Source organism: Marmota flaviventris, chromosome 2, assembly GCF_047511675.1.
Source record: "Marmota flaviventris isolate mMarFla1 chromosome 2, mMarFla1.hap1, whole genome shotgun sequence".
In the NCBI taxonomy this organism is placed as follows: Eukaryota; Metazoa; Chordata; class Mammalia; order Rodentia; family Sciuridae; genus Marmota; species Marmota flaviventris.
Genome location: NC_092499.1, coordinates 84,145,553 through 84,162,774, shown reverse-complemented (window position 1 = coordinate 84,162,774; position 17,222 = coordinate 84,145,553). Strand labels below are relative to the sequence as shown.

General features: G+C 43.0%; 1 protein-coding gene and 1 long non-coding RNA gene across 2 annotated transcripts in view; one reads left to right on the top strand and one right to left on the bottom strand.

The window, feature by feature from the left end:
* The window catches only part of LOC139704716 (uncharacterized), a 193,953-nt gene extending 186,127 nt beyond the window's left edge, over positions 1-7,826 (bottom strand). The window contains exon 1 of the long non-coding RNA XR_011706655.1: positions 7,705-7,826. This is a non-coding gene — a long non-coding RNA (uncharacterized lncRNA). The remainder of the gene's footprint in view (positions 1-7,704) is intronic.
* Positions 7,827-7,961: 135 nt separating this feature from the next.
* Positions 7,962-11,169, top strand: Gjd2 (gap junction protein delta 2). The gene is made up of 2 exons (XM_027926234.2): positions 7,962-8,573; positions 9,600-11,169. Exons 1-2 carry the CDS (start codon positions 8,503-8,505, stop codon positions 10,492-10,494), a joined length of 966 nt encoding a protein of 321 aa, XP_027782035.1. The 5' UTR covers positions 7,962-8,502; the 3' UTR covers positions 10,495-11,169.
* The last annotated feature ends 6,053 nt before the right edge of the window (positions 11,170-17,222 follow it).

The following is a 17,222-nucleotide window of genomic DNA, read 5'->3' as shown; positions in this document are numbered from 1 at the left end:
GCCATAGAAGCCATGAAGTTCTTTGAATGTGCTACTCTCTCCTACCCTGTTCACTGCTGGTCCTCCGGCTCTGAACGATTCACCCTTTCATTCACCCTTTCACATGGTTTTTTTTCTTATTCTTCCTTTAAATGTCAGCTACAGAATGTCTTTCCCCTCCTGACCCTTTCTTTAGAGTAGGTCAGTCCCTGCTGCTCCATTATATACCCAGGGCTGCATATCTCAGCACTGTTCATCAGTAGTTACTTGTCGATTTAAAAAATTGTTATCTTTGATATGTGGATGTTAACGCACAACAAGGGGGAAGGGGAAGAATAGAAGTTCAGTGGATTAGACAAAGGGGAATGAAGGAAGGCAGGAGGATGGAAATAGGAAAGACAGTGGAATGAATCCGACATAACTTTTCTATGTACATATATGAATACACCACAGTGAATCTCACCATTGTATATATCCACAAGACTGGGATCCTAATTAGAATAAGATATGTTCCGTATCTTATTCTAATATCAAAATAAATTCTACTGTCATGTATACTAAAAAAATAATAAAATTACATTTTAGTGTTTGAGATTATTGATTAATAAATATCTAATTAAATAATAGATCTCTCCCACTAGATTTTAAACTCCACAAGGTCAGAGAATATTATATCCCCTAGCACAAATGAGACAACTTCAAATGGACCAATAAATGAATGACAGACTCAAGAATATGTATGTGTAAATATATATGCACATTTAAAAATAATGGGTTGGGAGAATGTAGTTGTAGCAAGGAAAGTAGACATACAGTAGATATTTGTGGATGTCTATTGATTGCTTAATGTATGCTCCAAGAAGACAGAAGGGTAGGAGAGAACATGATTAGATGATAAAGAGTGAATAATAGGCTATTCATCCACTCACCATTCATTTTTATTTATTCAGATGTCACAAGATGAAAAAAAAATCTTTTCATTTCCTTTCATTTTTAATTCCTCTTGGGAAAAGAAGTGTCTTAATTGTAACAATACAAAGGACTCTGGTAAGTACTTGGTTTAAGAAGTGAGTCCCTTTCCCCCACAGCATCCCCTATGCCACCAAGCAATGAGCAAGTAATGTAGTCTAAGTGTGGCTTTCTGATCATCTGTCCTGTTGCAGACATGAAGGCTAGAGAAATTACAGGAAAAGTGAGCAGCTTAGCTCTTACATGATCCCTCTTGTGTTCCAATTGTCACAACTTGATCATTAATATAAACTCTTTGATGGACATTTTAAAAGAGTCTACAAATAAGTATCCAACACGGGAAATTCTGTGCTTTTGACTGAAACATCTATCCTATAGAATCAAGGCAGTAAGATTAAAATGTTATTACAAGTGACAGCATATTGAATTTCTATTCTTACCTGAATGAAGACCATGCCACCTCTGCATGAAATAGAATAACAATTTATGACATCATGACAGAAGCAGTGATGCTGGAAAACAAAATACATGGACTGTTCTTCTTGTGCTCTGAATAAAAGATGTAATCGGATGCAATCATTTCATTAATACACACATGGCCCTGTAATGGGAGTACAGAGGGCCAGATGGCCCCAAGTAGACTGAGATGAAATGAGATGGGTGTTTGCAGTTTAGCAACTAACTACTTAGCCTCTATGGATTATATTAAGTACTTACAGAACCACATGAACACATTTTCAGAATGAAATTCTGGCTTTGTGTCCAGAAACACTGTTCCCATGACAAGAAGAAAGCCTGTTTTACTGGAGTCCTGCTACTGTGGCTACTGTGCCTAGTAGTTAATGGTTTCCCTCATTGCACAAATGCTCAAACATGCATATTAGAATCACCTAGCTGCTTTTAAAATTTTTAAAAATATATATCTTTGGATTATTGATGACCTTTATTTTTATTCATTTATTTATATGTGGTGCTGAGAATTGAACCCAGTGCCCCACACATGCTAGACGAGTGCTACACGGAGCCACACCCCAGCCCAACTAGCTGCTTTTTTCTTAAAACTACACATCCATCTTACCTCCAGAAATGCTGATTTAATTGATCTGAGGTATAGCTTAGGCATTGGGATTTTTCAAAGCTCCTGAGGTGATTCTAAGGTGCAGTAAAGTTTAAGAACCATCACACTTGTGTAATTCTAGTATTTCCACAAGTAGGACCACTTTATAGATCAATAAAAGAAGCAAGTGCTTGTGTGGTGTCATTTGGGAAGGCTCAGAACATCCCTTGCTTGCAAATAGCTATTCACTTCTTAAGTGCAGTATTTGGAAAACTACCTAGAATATTTCATTTCTTTGGATGAAGGCTTTACAACTTAAATGAGGATAATTCCTCTGAGAAGGATAATACATTAAGTGGTTATCGGTTATTAACACCCTGGTGTGTGCTCCTTTATCGGATTACTTTCCTTTATGGTGGTGGAGTAATAGGGAGTGGGTGAAGCACAGAGGTGGGAGGCTCAGAGATCAATAGTATGGATTCAAGGTGAGATCCAGGTATGGAAGATTTGACAGAGACCAATCTATAATGGAGGCAGAAAGATGAATACATACCAAAAAGGTAAATTTGGTATGATACTCCAAAGGCCAGAGAACACTGAACTAGATCAAATGGGCAAGCTGCAGTCCATGCTCTTGACACACTGTTGGCTGAGCATGCGGTAAATGACAAATATCCCCTTTCCAGTCTCACCCCAGCTGTAGAAACAAGAGGATCTACAAACCAGACTTGGATGTTGGAGCCTAAGAGTGAGCAGAAGGCAGGAAGGTTGACAAGAACTGCATAAACACAAACGCCTCTGGGCTGAGTAATGCCTGAGCTCCCAGAGTCCTGGCAAAGGCAGAAATTGGCAGAATTTCAGGAGGTCAAGACGCCAAGCAGGCAGGGGAATCCATGTACAATTATGAAAGCAGGGAAGGACTTTGATTCAGATCTTAGAGAAGGTTCCTGTGGGGATGCATACCAATTCCACATTACAATCTTGGCTGTTAGTATGAAGTACCAGGAAGAATCCAAGATTGGGCTCTGACTTTCAGCACACATTTTGATGAAGAAGAAGGACAGATGGGGCACATGTGGAAACTAAAATATACTCACTCAATATATTCTCCCAGTTCTCCAAGGGCAGGTCCTACCCACATGCACTTCCCCTGCAATTTCCTCATCTCTTTTATACAGACTGGAAATGCATCAGCAGGAAACCCAGCTATATCCTGCATGGCTGGGGCTCTGGCTGGACAGCGACAAAGAGACTGTGAAGAGGCGGATGCCCAGACCCCAGGCAGACTCTTCTGCACTGTAGCTGAATGACTTTTGAATAGCACTGACTTAAAAGAAATCTCTTCCTGCAGGTCTAATGAGCCCCCCTGGGATGCTCCCGATGTGAATGGGAATCACGACTTGACATAAATGGGAAAGATTATGTGTCAGCGGGGCTGATTTGATTCTTAATGGAGTGTTAATTTATTTGCTGTGATTTCACACATCTGCTTTGGCCACAATGCCATATTACGTTAATCCCTGAGATATTACTACACAAAGGTATATTCTCTGTATACAAGGTGGATGGGGAATGGGGAATTTGTACATGTGATTTTTTTAAAGGGATACATACCCTTTTATTCAAAGGACTAGAAGGCAGAATACTTTAGATTTCTCTAATATTTGGATACACAATCTCTTGGGGTTAAGACACAGGTTGGTATTTGGGTCCATGAGAAGGCAGAATAGGTTTGAAAGAAACAGGCATTAGAGAATCCTAGAACACAAAGCAAGCCACCATACTTAGGGCTACTTCAGACTGGGAGGCTGGATAGCTATTCCCTTTGGAGATAGTTCTCTATAGATTCTGTCTAACTATGAGAACCAAAAGCATTGCCCTAAACATTTGAGCTGAGGCTTAACCATAGAGAGGGAGACACACAAGAAAAAACAAATATCACTTTGCAGCAAAGAGGAATAGGTTTCATTGTCACTTATGTTTTTTTAAGTCTCACAAGACATGTTGGGTTTGCCCCTTCAGAAGACAATTTGATGATTTCATTAGGAAACAGATGTATGTAGGCCACTGGGGAAGATAAAGCTTGGTTAATCCTAGCTGTTTGTGAATGAAATGTTGAGACTTTAACACAGAGACCAATCCCAAATTGAATGCAGTCCCTCTCAGCCACACAAATCCCAGGAGACTACAGATGCTGGTGCTTCCCAGGGGAGAGGTAGCCAGGGCTGTGATCAGCTTTCCAAGGCCACCTCTCTGATGTTGCAGCCTAAGCTTTGCATGCTCAGCACTACTCCCTGGGTTAGTTTAGCTAGTATCAGGACTGTAATGGGGGGAGAGAAGAATGGAAGTGAGAACAGTAGAGGCTGGTAGTTAGCAAGACCCTTCTACTGAGGGGTCCAGGCTGTCCCCAGTGTGTAAGGACTTTTACTTGGCAAAAAGAGCTCCTTTCTCCCCTCTGGTTTGAATAGGACCCACTTCTACAAAGGGAACATGTAGCTCTCCCAGGTTGAGGAATGAAGAGCCAAAATTTTATTGTTATCCTACTCCTACAACAAATGGTGGTTTCCTCCATGCTAAAGACACAAAGGAAAACACCATAACACTGGCATGTCCTCGGCTCCCCAAGAATTTATGGACCAGTAGAGAAGAGGTCAATAGATTAACCTTCATTCTTGCAACACACACAAAGTTCCTATGAGATTGCACTTACAAATATTTGATGTTGCAAAGCTCAAAGGTTCACCTGATTAAGAAGAGAATGAAGTTTTAAGCATATAGCAAATACACACACACACACACACACACACACACACACACACACACACCTATGGGATCATCATCAGTAACTATATTCTACCCCTGAATTAGAATATTCAACCACATCCTTCACTACATGACTTTGCAGTTTTTCCTCCTAGATGTGGAGAATATTTTTCTGCTCTGTTAATGGAAATTACTGTTCAGTAAGACACAGATTTGCAAGGCTAACAACCCAGGGATTATTCTCCTTTAAATGCTTGCAGGTGGCTATATCCCCATGATCCAAACCACTTTAATTTCCCGCCCCCCCCCTTTTTTTTTTGTCCTCAAAGGTAACATTCTTCATCCATTTAAATTATCTTGATCTTCTTCTCTTAGTATCGCTTCTTAGTATCACTTCCTTCATAGCTTTTTCCTTTGCAACTTGTAGATACTTTTGGCAACTCACCTAAACTCTGGGTGAGTGTTAACGTCTATGAAAACAGGATGGAATTTTCTGATTTCTAGGATTCATTCCTGCTGTGACTTTTACTTATTCACGGAAGTAAAAGTTCTCAAAATTTTATTGTTATCAGAGCCAGTGATGAGAACTTATTGATAATGCAGTTACTTAAACATCACTTAGAGTTTAATTTAGTACACATGAGATGGGAACGGAGCCTCTGTATGTTTAATGAACACATCCTAATGCACATTCTAATGCACACTGAAGTTTATTCTATGAGTCTATTGTTTTTCATCCAAAGCCATTACTTTAATATAATAGAATGAGTTACTAAATAGGAGCTTATGGAAAGAACTTCCTTGCTGATTTAAATGGGAATCTCAGAGGAGACTTGAAACAGAATCTAGGGAAATGAAATAGTGTATTAAGGAAACTCAGAGCTCTACACAAAAATTTTGTATTTCATGTGGCACTATCAGGGCAAATTAGTAGTTGAAAATAGAATTGGCAGGGCTCAAAAAAGGAAGCACAATTTAAAAAAAATGAAAGTAGTTAACAGTTTTGAAAGTATGGTGTTTAGAAAAAGGGTTTTTATCTTAAAAACTGGCTACCTAGTCAAATAGATAAGTCAAACTGCAGGTTCTGTGTACAGGTGTTTTTGTGTGTTTATACACCTATGATGTATATATGTGTGTTCATATGTTGAATCTACATGGCATATTAAAATATAGTTCAACATATTAAATCAATACTGACAATTCAGTCATAGCCAGTGCTTAAAAGTTGCACTGTGAGAATATTTAAAGTATATTTTCTCTAATCTGTCTTTAGGACTACTATCTTTTTTTTTTTTTTTTTTTAAGAAAGAGGGAGAGAGAGAGAGAGAATTTTAATATTTGGCGGACACAACATCTTTGTTTGTATGTGGTGCTGAGGATCGAACCTGGGCCGAACGCATGCCAGGCCAGCACGCTACCGCTTGAGCCACATCCCCAGCCCAGGACTACTATCTTTCAGGGTTTGGAAAAGCGGAAATACAGAGACTGAGTTGTCAGCTTATTATGGTACATTTCAAGATGTTAAACAGCCCTCCTTTGGGACTTTCTTACTCATTCTCTTGTCTGAGATTCTTAACTCCAAAAGTGTCCGCCAGAAAAGGAGCAAATACAGACACCCGGGCCGAGGAAAAAAGAAAGAAATTTAGGAAAACATACCAGATGCGAGTAGGAGGATCACTATTCCCTCCATAAGCCAAGTGAATAAGATACCCATTTATCTCCATCCTTGAGTCTCCTCCCTACCCAGAAGGAAACAGGAATATCTGCCTTTGTCCTAATGTTCCATTTACACCTTATACCTTTCTCCATCTTGGGGAGACTCTTTTACTCTTCCAGTGAAAAGCTGCTTCCTTGGGGATAAAGATGTCAGCCCTAGGAGAAGACCCAGTGATCCCTATGGCACTGAAGCTTGGGTTATATCTTTAAACACCACTCATGTGAAGTGCACTGTGAGTGGGCTCAAGCCCCTAAACATCATTTATGTGGAAGTGCCCTGTGAGTGGGCTCAAGCCCCTACCCTCCAGCATCCTCCTTGTGTCTGGGCCACCAACTACCCAACCACCTTGGCTGTTTTAGAATTGAAAGCTCACCATGGTGTGGCTTATGTAACACACATATGTGCTATGATCCCTGTGGATAATTAAGGCTGCATTCTATGCCTAAGATGAGTTAGCAAGCCTTTCACAGTTGTATTTTTAAAAGGATGATAACTACTTACCCATTGTGCTTTTGGTACATTTCTATGAAACACTCTAAACTATGGGGCATTTAGATGAAACATTCTCTTCTAAAACTGACCTCTGCGCTGATTAGCAGCCTGGTGTCATTGTTTCAACTCCAGTGACCAATTAAGTAGTTGCTCTAGACAGAAGTGACAACAAAATGTAAATTTAAAAACAGAAACCCGGATTGCTTGTGAGGGAAGAAAGCCAAGGCTGGGTAAGAAAAGTCGGGGGTGGGTGAGGTTGTGAGCCATATTTTTGCTAGCGGAATACTGGGTCTCCTTAAATTGAGAATAGACCACATTGTCCAGAAGAGTACCCCTCCTCCCACTAGTAAAATAAAAACAGCAGAATATCTGGGTTTGTGCTGGGAGAAGTGAGACTTTTAACCATGGCCACCCCACCAGTAGCCTGGGCGCGGGCTTTGACCCAGACCCTCATTCTCACAGTCCGCTTCACACCTGCTTTTCAGCCTAAATGGACTCTCATCCTGTTTTCCTCACCCCAGCATCAGATCCACGGAGTCTCAAAACCACAGACTCACTCTCAGCAAAGCTGTCCTCTCCAAGAGATTTTAAAACGCCCCCCCCCCCCCCCCCGCAACCAGTGTCTCCATCTAGAAAAGGAATTTCAGTTGTCTCCCTGAAGGCAAAAGCGAAAGGCGACGGATGCACCCAGAAGATAAACTACCTACTCACGCCCCTCCCCACTCACCCACGCGTCTGCTCCGGGCTTCCCCTCCTTCTGCAGGGGGCTGGCGGTCAGGTGAGGTTACCTGGGCGCCCCAAGAAGCCCCAAGGGGCGCTGCAGTTCTTCCTTTCGGAGTCGCCCTACTCCCTGCCAGGCCCCAGGACTCTCGCCCCTCTCCCCCCGCGCGCGTCCCCGACCCCTCGGGCTCCGGCGCGCAGCGACAGCAGCACGCAGCGCTCGGCTCCCCTCCGCCGACCTGGCGTGACGCAGGCAGAGACTACTTAAGGGCGGATTAGAGGCGGCGGCCGCGGATTCCCCAGCTCAGCAGCTAGCTCGGCGTGCACCGCCCGGGCATAGCAGGCAGCAGCGCGGGAGCGTCAGGTGCCCGCTGAAGTGGCAGGCGCTGGGGCTAGTGCCGGGACCCTTCCCCAACCCCCACCTTCCGGCGGAGAGCGGCGCCGGGAGACCCCAGCCTGGCTGGCGGGAGCTCTGGGACCTTCACGCAATCAACACCGCCCCGCCCCTCTCCCCGGCAACTGCGGAATCCGAACGCGATCCCCGGACGGCGCCGGTTCGTGCCAGCTCTCTGGACCGCGCTAGCTGCCCCCACCTGTCCGGACGCGCGTGGATTTCTTTCCCCGTTTCCCTCTTTTAAGTATAATAAAAGGGAGGGGAAATTCGTGGATTTTTAAAAAATTTGTTTGCTTCTTTAATCGGGGGGCAATTCGCTCCCAGTTGGGAGGTGCGGCCCGGGGAGGGGCCAGGAGCGGGAACGTGCCCGGTGCTGCCCAGTCTTTGTCTGCTGCCCCCGGATGCACAGCGATGGGGGAATGGACCATCTTGGAGAGGCTGCTGGAAGCCGCGGTGCAGCAGCACTCCACTATGATCGGGAGGTAAGGGCGCCAAGCCAGCCGTCAGTGGGCCCTTCAGCGAGCCCGTCGGTGGCCCTCGGGAATACCTTCTCACTTCCGGGCCAACCCCCTTCCCGAGTCCCCAGCCCGCCCTCTGCCTCCTCCCCATCGTGTTGGGTCAATGCTTCTATTCCTCCCGAGTTGAGGGATTACCCGACGCCCAGTGACGCCCCCCTTCTCCTGCTACTCCTGAGCAGCTTCCCCATCCCTTCCCTGTGAGGCACCACTGGGGGAGGGGGAGTTCACTGTTCCCACATCAGAAAAGGAGTTTTTGGCTCAATCTTTGCCCCCCACTTTCCAGAGTCAGAGCCAATCTCTATCCAGTTCCCTAAATAGAATGTACAAAGAAGGCAGGATTGCATTTGGCCAGAGAAGGGCAAATGGAGAGATGGATTTGCAGAGCAGATGGATCTTTTTCAGCAAATATTTATTAAGCTAAACTTATTTGTCTTTGAAAACTTATAGTGTCAGGAATCCACACACCCAATTGGCATTTTTGTGAGTCTATATCTATGTATGTTTCTGTCTGTGCATATATGAATATGTGTTCTTAGCTGCCTGTTTCTGTAAGCATTAAATTCAATATTTATATTAAGAATAGATTAAATTTACACACAGAGTAGTTCTATACACATCCTGTGTGTAGACTTTGAAAGCTGCACTATCTGTATAGGTATTCTGTGTGCACTTGCCATATGCAGACTAAAGGTGTGTTTTGTGTTTCTGTACATTCCAAAAATGAAATCTATAAGTTTGCAAATAAACCATGACCAGTGTATAGAGGTGTGCATGCCTGAGATCATTGTAATAAGTGTCCCCAGCCTGCTAGCACCCAGCAGAAAAGGAAGACAAAAAGCTTTCCCAGATTCCTAGTTCAGTACCACGCAGAAATGGACAGCTCCCCTGTGAAAGAACTGATAAACATGAGAACGGGGAAGGGAAGAATGGGGTTTCCCGTCAGTGATGCAGCCCGTGAGAACCTCTCTCCCTCCCTCTTCCCCTGCTCAGGATCCTGTTGACTGTGGTGGTGATCTTCCGGATCCTCATTGTGGCCATTGTAGGGGAGACGGTGTACGATGATGAGCAGACCATGTTTGTGTGCAACACCCTGCAGCCCGGCTGTAACCAGGCCTGCTATGACCGCGCCTTCCCCATCTCCCACATACGTTACTGGGTCTTCCAGATCATAATGGTGTGCACCCCCAGTCTCTGCTTCATCACATATTCTGTGCACCAGTCTGCCAAGCAGCGAGAACGTCGGTACTCTACTGTCTTCCTAGCCCTGGACAGAGATCCTCCTGAGTCCATGGGGGGTCCTGGAGGAACTGGGGGTGGGGTCAGTGGTGGGGGAAAGAGAGAAGATAAGAAGTTGCAAAATGCCATTGTCAATGGGGTGCTGCAGAACACAGAGAACACCAGCAAGGAGACGGAGCCAGATTGTTTAGAGGTTAAGGAGTTGACTCCACATCCATCAGGGCTGCGCACTGCAGCAAGATCCAAGCTTCGAAGACAGGAAGGCATCTCCCGCTTCTACATTATCCAAGTGGTGTTCCGAAATGCCCTAGAGATTGGGTTCCTGGTGGGCCAATACTTTCTCTATGGCTTTAGTGTCCCAGGGTTGTATGAGTGTAACCGCTACCCCTGCATCAAGGAAGTGGAATGCTATGTGTCTCGGCCCACTGAGAAGACAGTCTTTCTAGTGTTCATGTTTGCTGTGAGTGGCATCTGTGTTGTGCTCAACCTGGCTGAACTCAACCACCTGGGATGGCGCAAGATCAAGCTGGCTGTTCGAGGGGCTCAGGCCAAGAGGAAGTCAGTCTATGAGATCCGTAACAAGGACCTGCCCAGGGTCAGTGTTCCCAATTTTGGCAGGACTCAATCCAGTGACTCTGCCTATGTGTGAAAGGGCAGGTATTAGGAAGGCTAAAGGGTTACAAGTTGCCACAAGACAGATAACTGCTCAAGGTTGGATATATCTGCCCTCATATGTAAGATGTAGGATAAAGCTGGTTAACAGAAGATCTTGCATCAAAAGGAGAGGAGAAAAAGCAGAAGCGTTATCACATCATCATTAGCACTGGTTCCACATAGGCACTTGGGTAGGGTGATGAATGGATGAGGTGGATTTCTTTGGGACCTTTCATTCTATGGCCCTTCTTGATCCCTATAACGGTGGACTTGCACAGCTACTGAATAGGACTTAGCTCTGCTGAGCTCCATTCTGGTGAATGGCATGAGTTAAACTTTGTGACCTATCTCAACATATCCCTTTATCCTGGGCTGCAGGACAGATATCCTGGAAGATCCTTCATGTATCTCCCCTATCCATCAGCATGCCCCTTTTCCTCAACCCAGGATAGCATGCCAGCTTTTTTTCTGAACCTGGCCTTACATTAGACCTAATATGGTTTATCTGCAAGCTAGAGGGAATTACATGGGGTGCTTTTTTGGAAACTGGCCATGGCAGAGGTTTTCACTAGAGCCCAACTGATTGGCTCTTAGTCATTATGAAAACCTTAGGAATGTCTCAATATTTCCAATTTTCTAACTCAAATTGCACTGGTGCTGTTTATTAGGGGTGGGGGATGGGCGGGCGGGTGGGAATTGCAATATGCAACTACAACACTTTTGTGAGATGGTTGTTGCACGGTAAGGCATGTGTTTATGAGCTTTGGGATACTTCTGCCTTCCAGCTTGTGGACTTTAGGTAGCAGTAAAAGTATTTGTTGTTGTTAATATTGACGGTGTCTACCCAAGCCACATAATTTCTAACTAGTGTATCTTACCCATTTTCTTACATAGTTTTGTTGTGCAATGCAGATGCACATCATTTTGCCATGGTTTGAATTTACCTGTGTGCTCACACCAGAGACCTTAATCAGCCCGTGTCAATCCCAACTTATTATTTTATCACTTATTTTTGAAACACACACACCTACACAATCCCTCGGCCTAAAATACCTGAAACTAAACACTATTGGCTAACACGTGTTTACGGATGCTTATTTGAGACATATACCAAAGGTTCTGAAACCTATTGCTTTGGACTGTGAATATGTTTCTTTCTCTTTGCTCTTATTTATTTAAGTGCCATACTGTACCTTTCACATCCACTGTGTATTTGGTTAAAGCATTGGCCAAGAGTAATATTTGGATAACGTGCTTTGAAGAAGCCCACTGTTTCCTTTGAATTATCATTATCATTTTTGATTTAGATATGGACATGGTGTAATATACAACTGAGGATTTGTTTAAAATAAAGTTCTTGCCTTTTTTTGTAAAATGGGAAGAGTCTGCACTTTCCTATTTTTAATTGGGGTTCTATTAATTCAGAAGTTCAAAGATGTTTCAACAGAACTTTGGAGGCAGGAAGTGAGCAAAGGATGAAGAATCCCTGAGAGATGAACAATAAAATCCAATCAGCCTCTAGCAGATGAAGAGAAGCTGGTGTGTTTTATGAATGTTTAGGAAGGAGGAGTGTGGTATTCAAGTAGCAATGTTTATAAATTCCTTTATACTTTAAGCTCAAAATTTTTCTGCTTATCTTTTTCTTGTAATATAAATGCCAATACTGAACCATAGAAGCTCATTCTAGGAGTGGATTTTTTTTTTTTCTTTTTCAACCTTGTTTTTCCTGCCATGGATGGTTACATTTGACAGGCATACTGTGCTTCTGATGATTTCCTCAGGACCTGATGTTTTAACATGATGCTAACCCAGTAGTCAAACAGAACCATCTTAGGCCAGCAGTGTCCAGTACAATTTTCTGCAGAGATGGAAATTTCTTCCATCTGTGCTGTCTAATATGGCAACAACTAGCCACATGAGACTATTGAGCTTCTAAAATGTGGCTAGTGCAACTGAAGTAGTCAATTTCTATTTAATTTTAATTAATTTATATGCCATGCATAATTAGTTGCTGCTGTCTTACACAATATAGTACTAGATTTTTAATGAATCATATCATTTTGGGTTTAACAAAAGGGATTGGTCTTTTGCTTATATGTCATAAGATCTCACTAGCTACTCCATTTTTTTGGTATTTTCTCTACATGTGGTCCCATTAGTTTAGTAGGCTGATGTTATTTCTCTGTTCGTGTTACTCACCATCTGATTCCAATGAGCACTTTATTTGAACATTACAAAGCAAAACAGAATTTCCTAGATGATTGTTTTTCAAACACAATTGTTGCACCTTTTAACTACGGCAGCACAGATGCCAGTTTTAGAAGGAAAATTTGTTTATTGCAATCTATAGGTTTCCATCTGCAATATAAATAAGCAGTTGAAGAAGATTCTCTCTGCACAAAGAAAGAGATCCTTCTCTGTCTTGTGTTTGGTAAGCTAAAAATGTTTCAAGACACCTCCCAGAAATGGAGGAAGAGTGTCGCCTGAGAGCTCTTAGCATATGCTTGGGTGTGAAAGAAACAGGAATCTGTGTGGAAAACAAGGTCTGTTGTATTTATGCCTTGATATAGGATTAAATGAACAGTAGTGCTTCCTGGTGGAAATGCAACCCATATCAGTGGGGCTGATCTATTTCAGTTGTTGATGTTTTTGAACATCCATGAACAGCAAGATTATGAATTCTTGTGTCAGACACAAAGAAGGGAACATAACTCTCAGTACCTAGCATCATCCTTCAGAGAGTCTTTTGCTTTCTATCTAATAAAGAAAACATCCTAGTGATTTGCTGGTTTACACAGCTGTGTGATGGATGTGACCTTAATCTATATTTTGTGACAGTATAGCACGGATATATTATTTTAAATTTAAGGGCCTTTTGGTAAACTGCAGGACTTCTTGGCCCACCGTGTGTGTGTGTGTGTGTGTGTGTGTGTGTGTGTGTGTGGTGGGTGTATATTGGTAAAGTAGTGGGTGTCAGTATATGAACTTGGTTTAAAATTTGGAAAATAGCCTGAAGGGACTGAAATTATTCATCTTGAGGTGGTGGGGGGAGTTGAAAGTGCAGAATTTGTAATTTGTAAGTTCTCAAATATTTTAAGGGTTAAAAATACATGGGATAACAGCTGCACCCTCTATGACTTCTGTGGACACAGGGCAATGACTAGACTTAAAATCGAGAGGTGGTTAGAAAAGCACCAAAGAGAGTTTGGTTTCTTTTTTTCCTCAGTTTTTGTTATCTTTGGGGTTGTCTGGGGTGTTTTCCGTGAGGAATACCCGCCTCACCATCTCCTTTCACCGGGAGTGTTCCTCTTTACCCATGGGAAATCAATTTGAATGCCATTCACACAGGAGCCTATTCTAAACTTGGTAGACTGGCTTAGTGCCCCTGCCCTGATCCTTCAGAAAGTCACTTTGTCACTTGCTGCTTGGAAATGAGATGTTTCTGGATCAGGTTGTGGGTCCTTAGGAGCAGAAACTGTGCCTAACCTCTTGTAACCACATAGGACATTTGCAACCAGAGAGATGGTGGCCTCAGTCTTCCATATGGGAATTGTTTTATTTATTTATTTATTTGGTACTGGAGATTGAATTCAGGGTCACTTCACCACTAAGCCACATCCCCAGCTCTTTTTTTGTGTTTTATTTAGAGACAGGGTCTCGCTGAGTTGCTTAGGTCCTGCTAAGTTGCTGAAGCTGACTTTGAACTAGTGATCCTCCTGCCTTAGCCTCCAGTGCCACTGGAATTACAGGCATGTGCCACTATGCCAGGCTGGGAATGATCCTACAGACTCAAAATATGAAAGCTAAACACGTCCTGTGAAGACATTAAAGCAAGCCTTTTATTGTACAGTTGGGGAAACCAAAAGACCAAAACTGCATTTCTTGGAAAATGGTATAAATATTCATCTTGGAGACTGGAATACTTAGGAAACATCACTTTATTAAATATATTAATTTACTAGGGCTGCTATAACAGACTGCCACAGAAAGAGTGCTTTAAACAACAGAAATATATAATCTCATGGTTCCAGAGGCTGGAAGTCCAAGTGAAGGTGCCGCCTGGCTTGGCTCATTTTGAGACCTCTCATTGGCTTGCCTTTGTCTGCCTTCTTGCATGGTCTTTCCTTTGTGAATGTGCATCCCTAATAGCACCTGTGTATCCAAATTTCCTTTTTTTATGAGGACACTAGTCAGATTGGATTAAGCCTTCACTGCTAATTCAATCATCTCATTTTAAATTAATCACTTCTTTAGAGGGTCTGTTTCCAAGATAAAGTCGCATTCTGAGGTACGGATATTAGACTTTAACATGAATTTTGTAAGGACACAGTTCAATCCACAACAGTAAGTGTTTACATTCAAGTGGTACTCTTATGATTGGGAGGATTCTGTAATTTATTATATAAAATGAGATAACTCTGAGAATGAGAGATACAGCATAGCTAATTGAATGGAACACAAGAACAATGGGTATAAAAATTGGTTTGTCCTGAGCAACCAAATTGTGTGGATACCTTAAGAACATCAACAGCCACCGAGCTCCAGCTCCAGGGCCTGCAACTTGGGAGATACAGGGATACTATCACCCAAGTCTTAGCTCTTGAGAAGCCTATGAAATGCAAATTCTCAGACAAAAATATCAAATTTATGTTAGTAATGATGGGCAAATAGTGTTAAAATGTACTAATAGTTTGCTTCACTCCTGACCATTTCCATTAGAAGGTCAAATGCTGCAGGCTAGGCATCAGTACTTTCAATTTCCCCATTCCTAGGGTTGATAACAAGTGAATCAGAAATATTGGCATAAGATTAGGAGAATCTAGATTTTCTTTTCTGGAGGGGGGTACCGGAGATTGAAATCAGGGGCACTCGACCACTGACCCACAACCCCAGCCCTATTTTGTATTTTATTTAGAGAAAGGGTCTCACTGGGTTGCTTAGTGCATTGTTTTTGCTGAGGCTGGCTTTGAACTCGCGATCCTCCTGCCTCAGCCTCTGGAGCTGCTGGGATTATAGGCATGCGCCAAGGTGCCCCACTGAGAATCAGGTTTTTGAATGAGAAATTATAAAAGGAGGGAAAGGGGAGTGTGAGGCTCCCATGACAGAGCTGCCCTTGCTTAAGTTGTGTTTAAGGTTAGTGAGGAGAAACTGTAGTTGGAGACCAACAGCGATTTTCAGGACATGGAGTGGGAGCCATAGTGATAGTTGAGACTACCTGGAGCTTGCGATAGACAGAGGAGGAGCCCAGGATGGAAGCTGAAGAGAGCTAACTTGTATAGGAAAGTTGGAAAGTGGTGTCATAAATTTAAGGGAGGTGGAATCCCAAGGAAGAAGTTCTGTTATTAGCATGCAATTTTATTTAAATAGATGCAATTTTATTTAGATAGATGAAAAACTAGGCAAAGGACCCCAAAACACCACTGGATTTGGTGAGTGAGAATGTAGAACCAGTGAGTGAGCACAAATTATCCATTGCCTTATTTACTTCCAGACCTTTAGTAGGATAGATGGAAACCATTAAAATGGGAGCAAACAAAGGGGAAATTATCAATCCCACCATGGCCAGTACCCTGAGAGTCAGCCAGGCATGGCTTGCCAGCTTTGTGAACACACAGAGGTTATGTTCATTTAGAAGATTGCTACATTCCAGAGAGGTTGTGTGTTAGCTAAACAGACCTGATTGACCCAAGGCTAAATGGCTGGTTGTGGTTAAAATGTTCACAGTAGCTCTTGTCAACTTTGTGTTTGAGGACAGAGCATCTGAGAGGATGTGCTGAAACACTGAATTTCAACACATGATCTATTGCTGGTCAGGTCCACTATTCACCCAGGACTGAGTTCTAAGTCTCTGGTAGCTGTGGAATAGAACGGTGAGAAATGAATCACATCTCCTGACTTTGAAGACCAAGAACCTTACCTAAAAACATGGCATTTATCTTCGTAAGTAAAGTATCCGTTGTCTGCAAATATTTCCAACCCCTTCTCCTGAAAATCCCAAATCTCCAAAATATCAAGTACTAGAAAGTCATTCAATTCAATTCAATGGTTTCTTGGGCACAGATGGAGTACAAAGCCCTGGGCAGTTATGACGTGTAGTCTAGAGGCAGGGATGTCACCCTCCCTGTCCTCACAGGGTCTGCTATCAGCCTGAAGGGAATGAGAAAGCCTCATAAGCAGAATATGATCTGTGTCAGCCTCATAAGCAGAATACGATCTGTGTCAGAACACTCAAAGTGTCCTATGTTCTATGTGGTGGCTTTCACATCTGTGTATATATGTTGAAGTTGGGGGTTGGGGGTAGAAAAACTTTTTATCATGCCATAGAAAAACAACAAAGTTTTTCTTTACTTTTTTTTTGTCAAGAGGGTGAAATTGTTCTGAGGCTCATTGCTCAGCCCAGGTACCATTCCATGGGTGACCAGTACTATCTGCCATCTATAGAGAAGTTACCTGTGCCATCCCATCACAGTGCAGTGTTTAGTTACTAGAGACCTGAACTTTCCCTTGTGGAAAGGCAGCCAGAACAGGCTTGGGGTCAGAGGCTGGGGGCAGCTGTCTGAGTACATCAGCAGAAACTGGGTAACCTCCTAGAAGCTGTGACCTGGTTTTGATTTTCCAAGTATGACAAGTCTGGGTGTTGGTTAGGCTCTTCAGCAGGGCTGAGACATGGGGACCTGGGATAGCTTCAGAAAAGATGGACAGAGGTTGGGTAGTTTGGCTCCG

Coding starts and splice junctions, on each gene's coding strand:
- Gjd2 (XM_027926234.2), top strand. CDS start 8,503: ATGGGGGAATGGACCATCTTGGAGAGGCTGCTGGAAGCCGCGGTGCAG. Junction 8,574..9,599: donor CACTCCACTATGATCGGGAG/GTAAGGGCGCCA, acceptor TCCCCTGCTCAG/GATCCTGTTGACTGTGGTGG.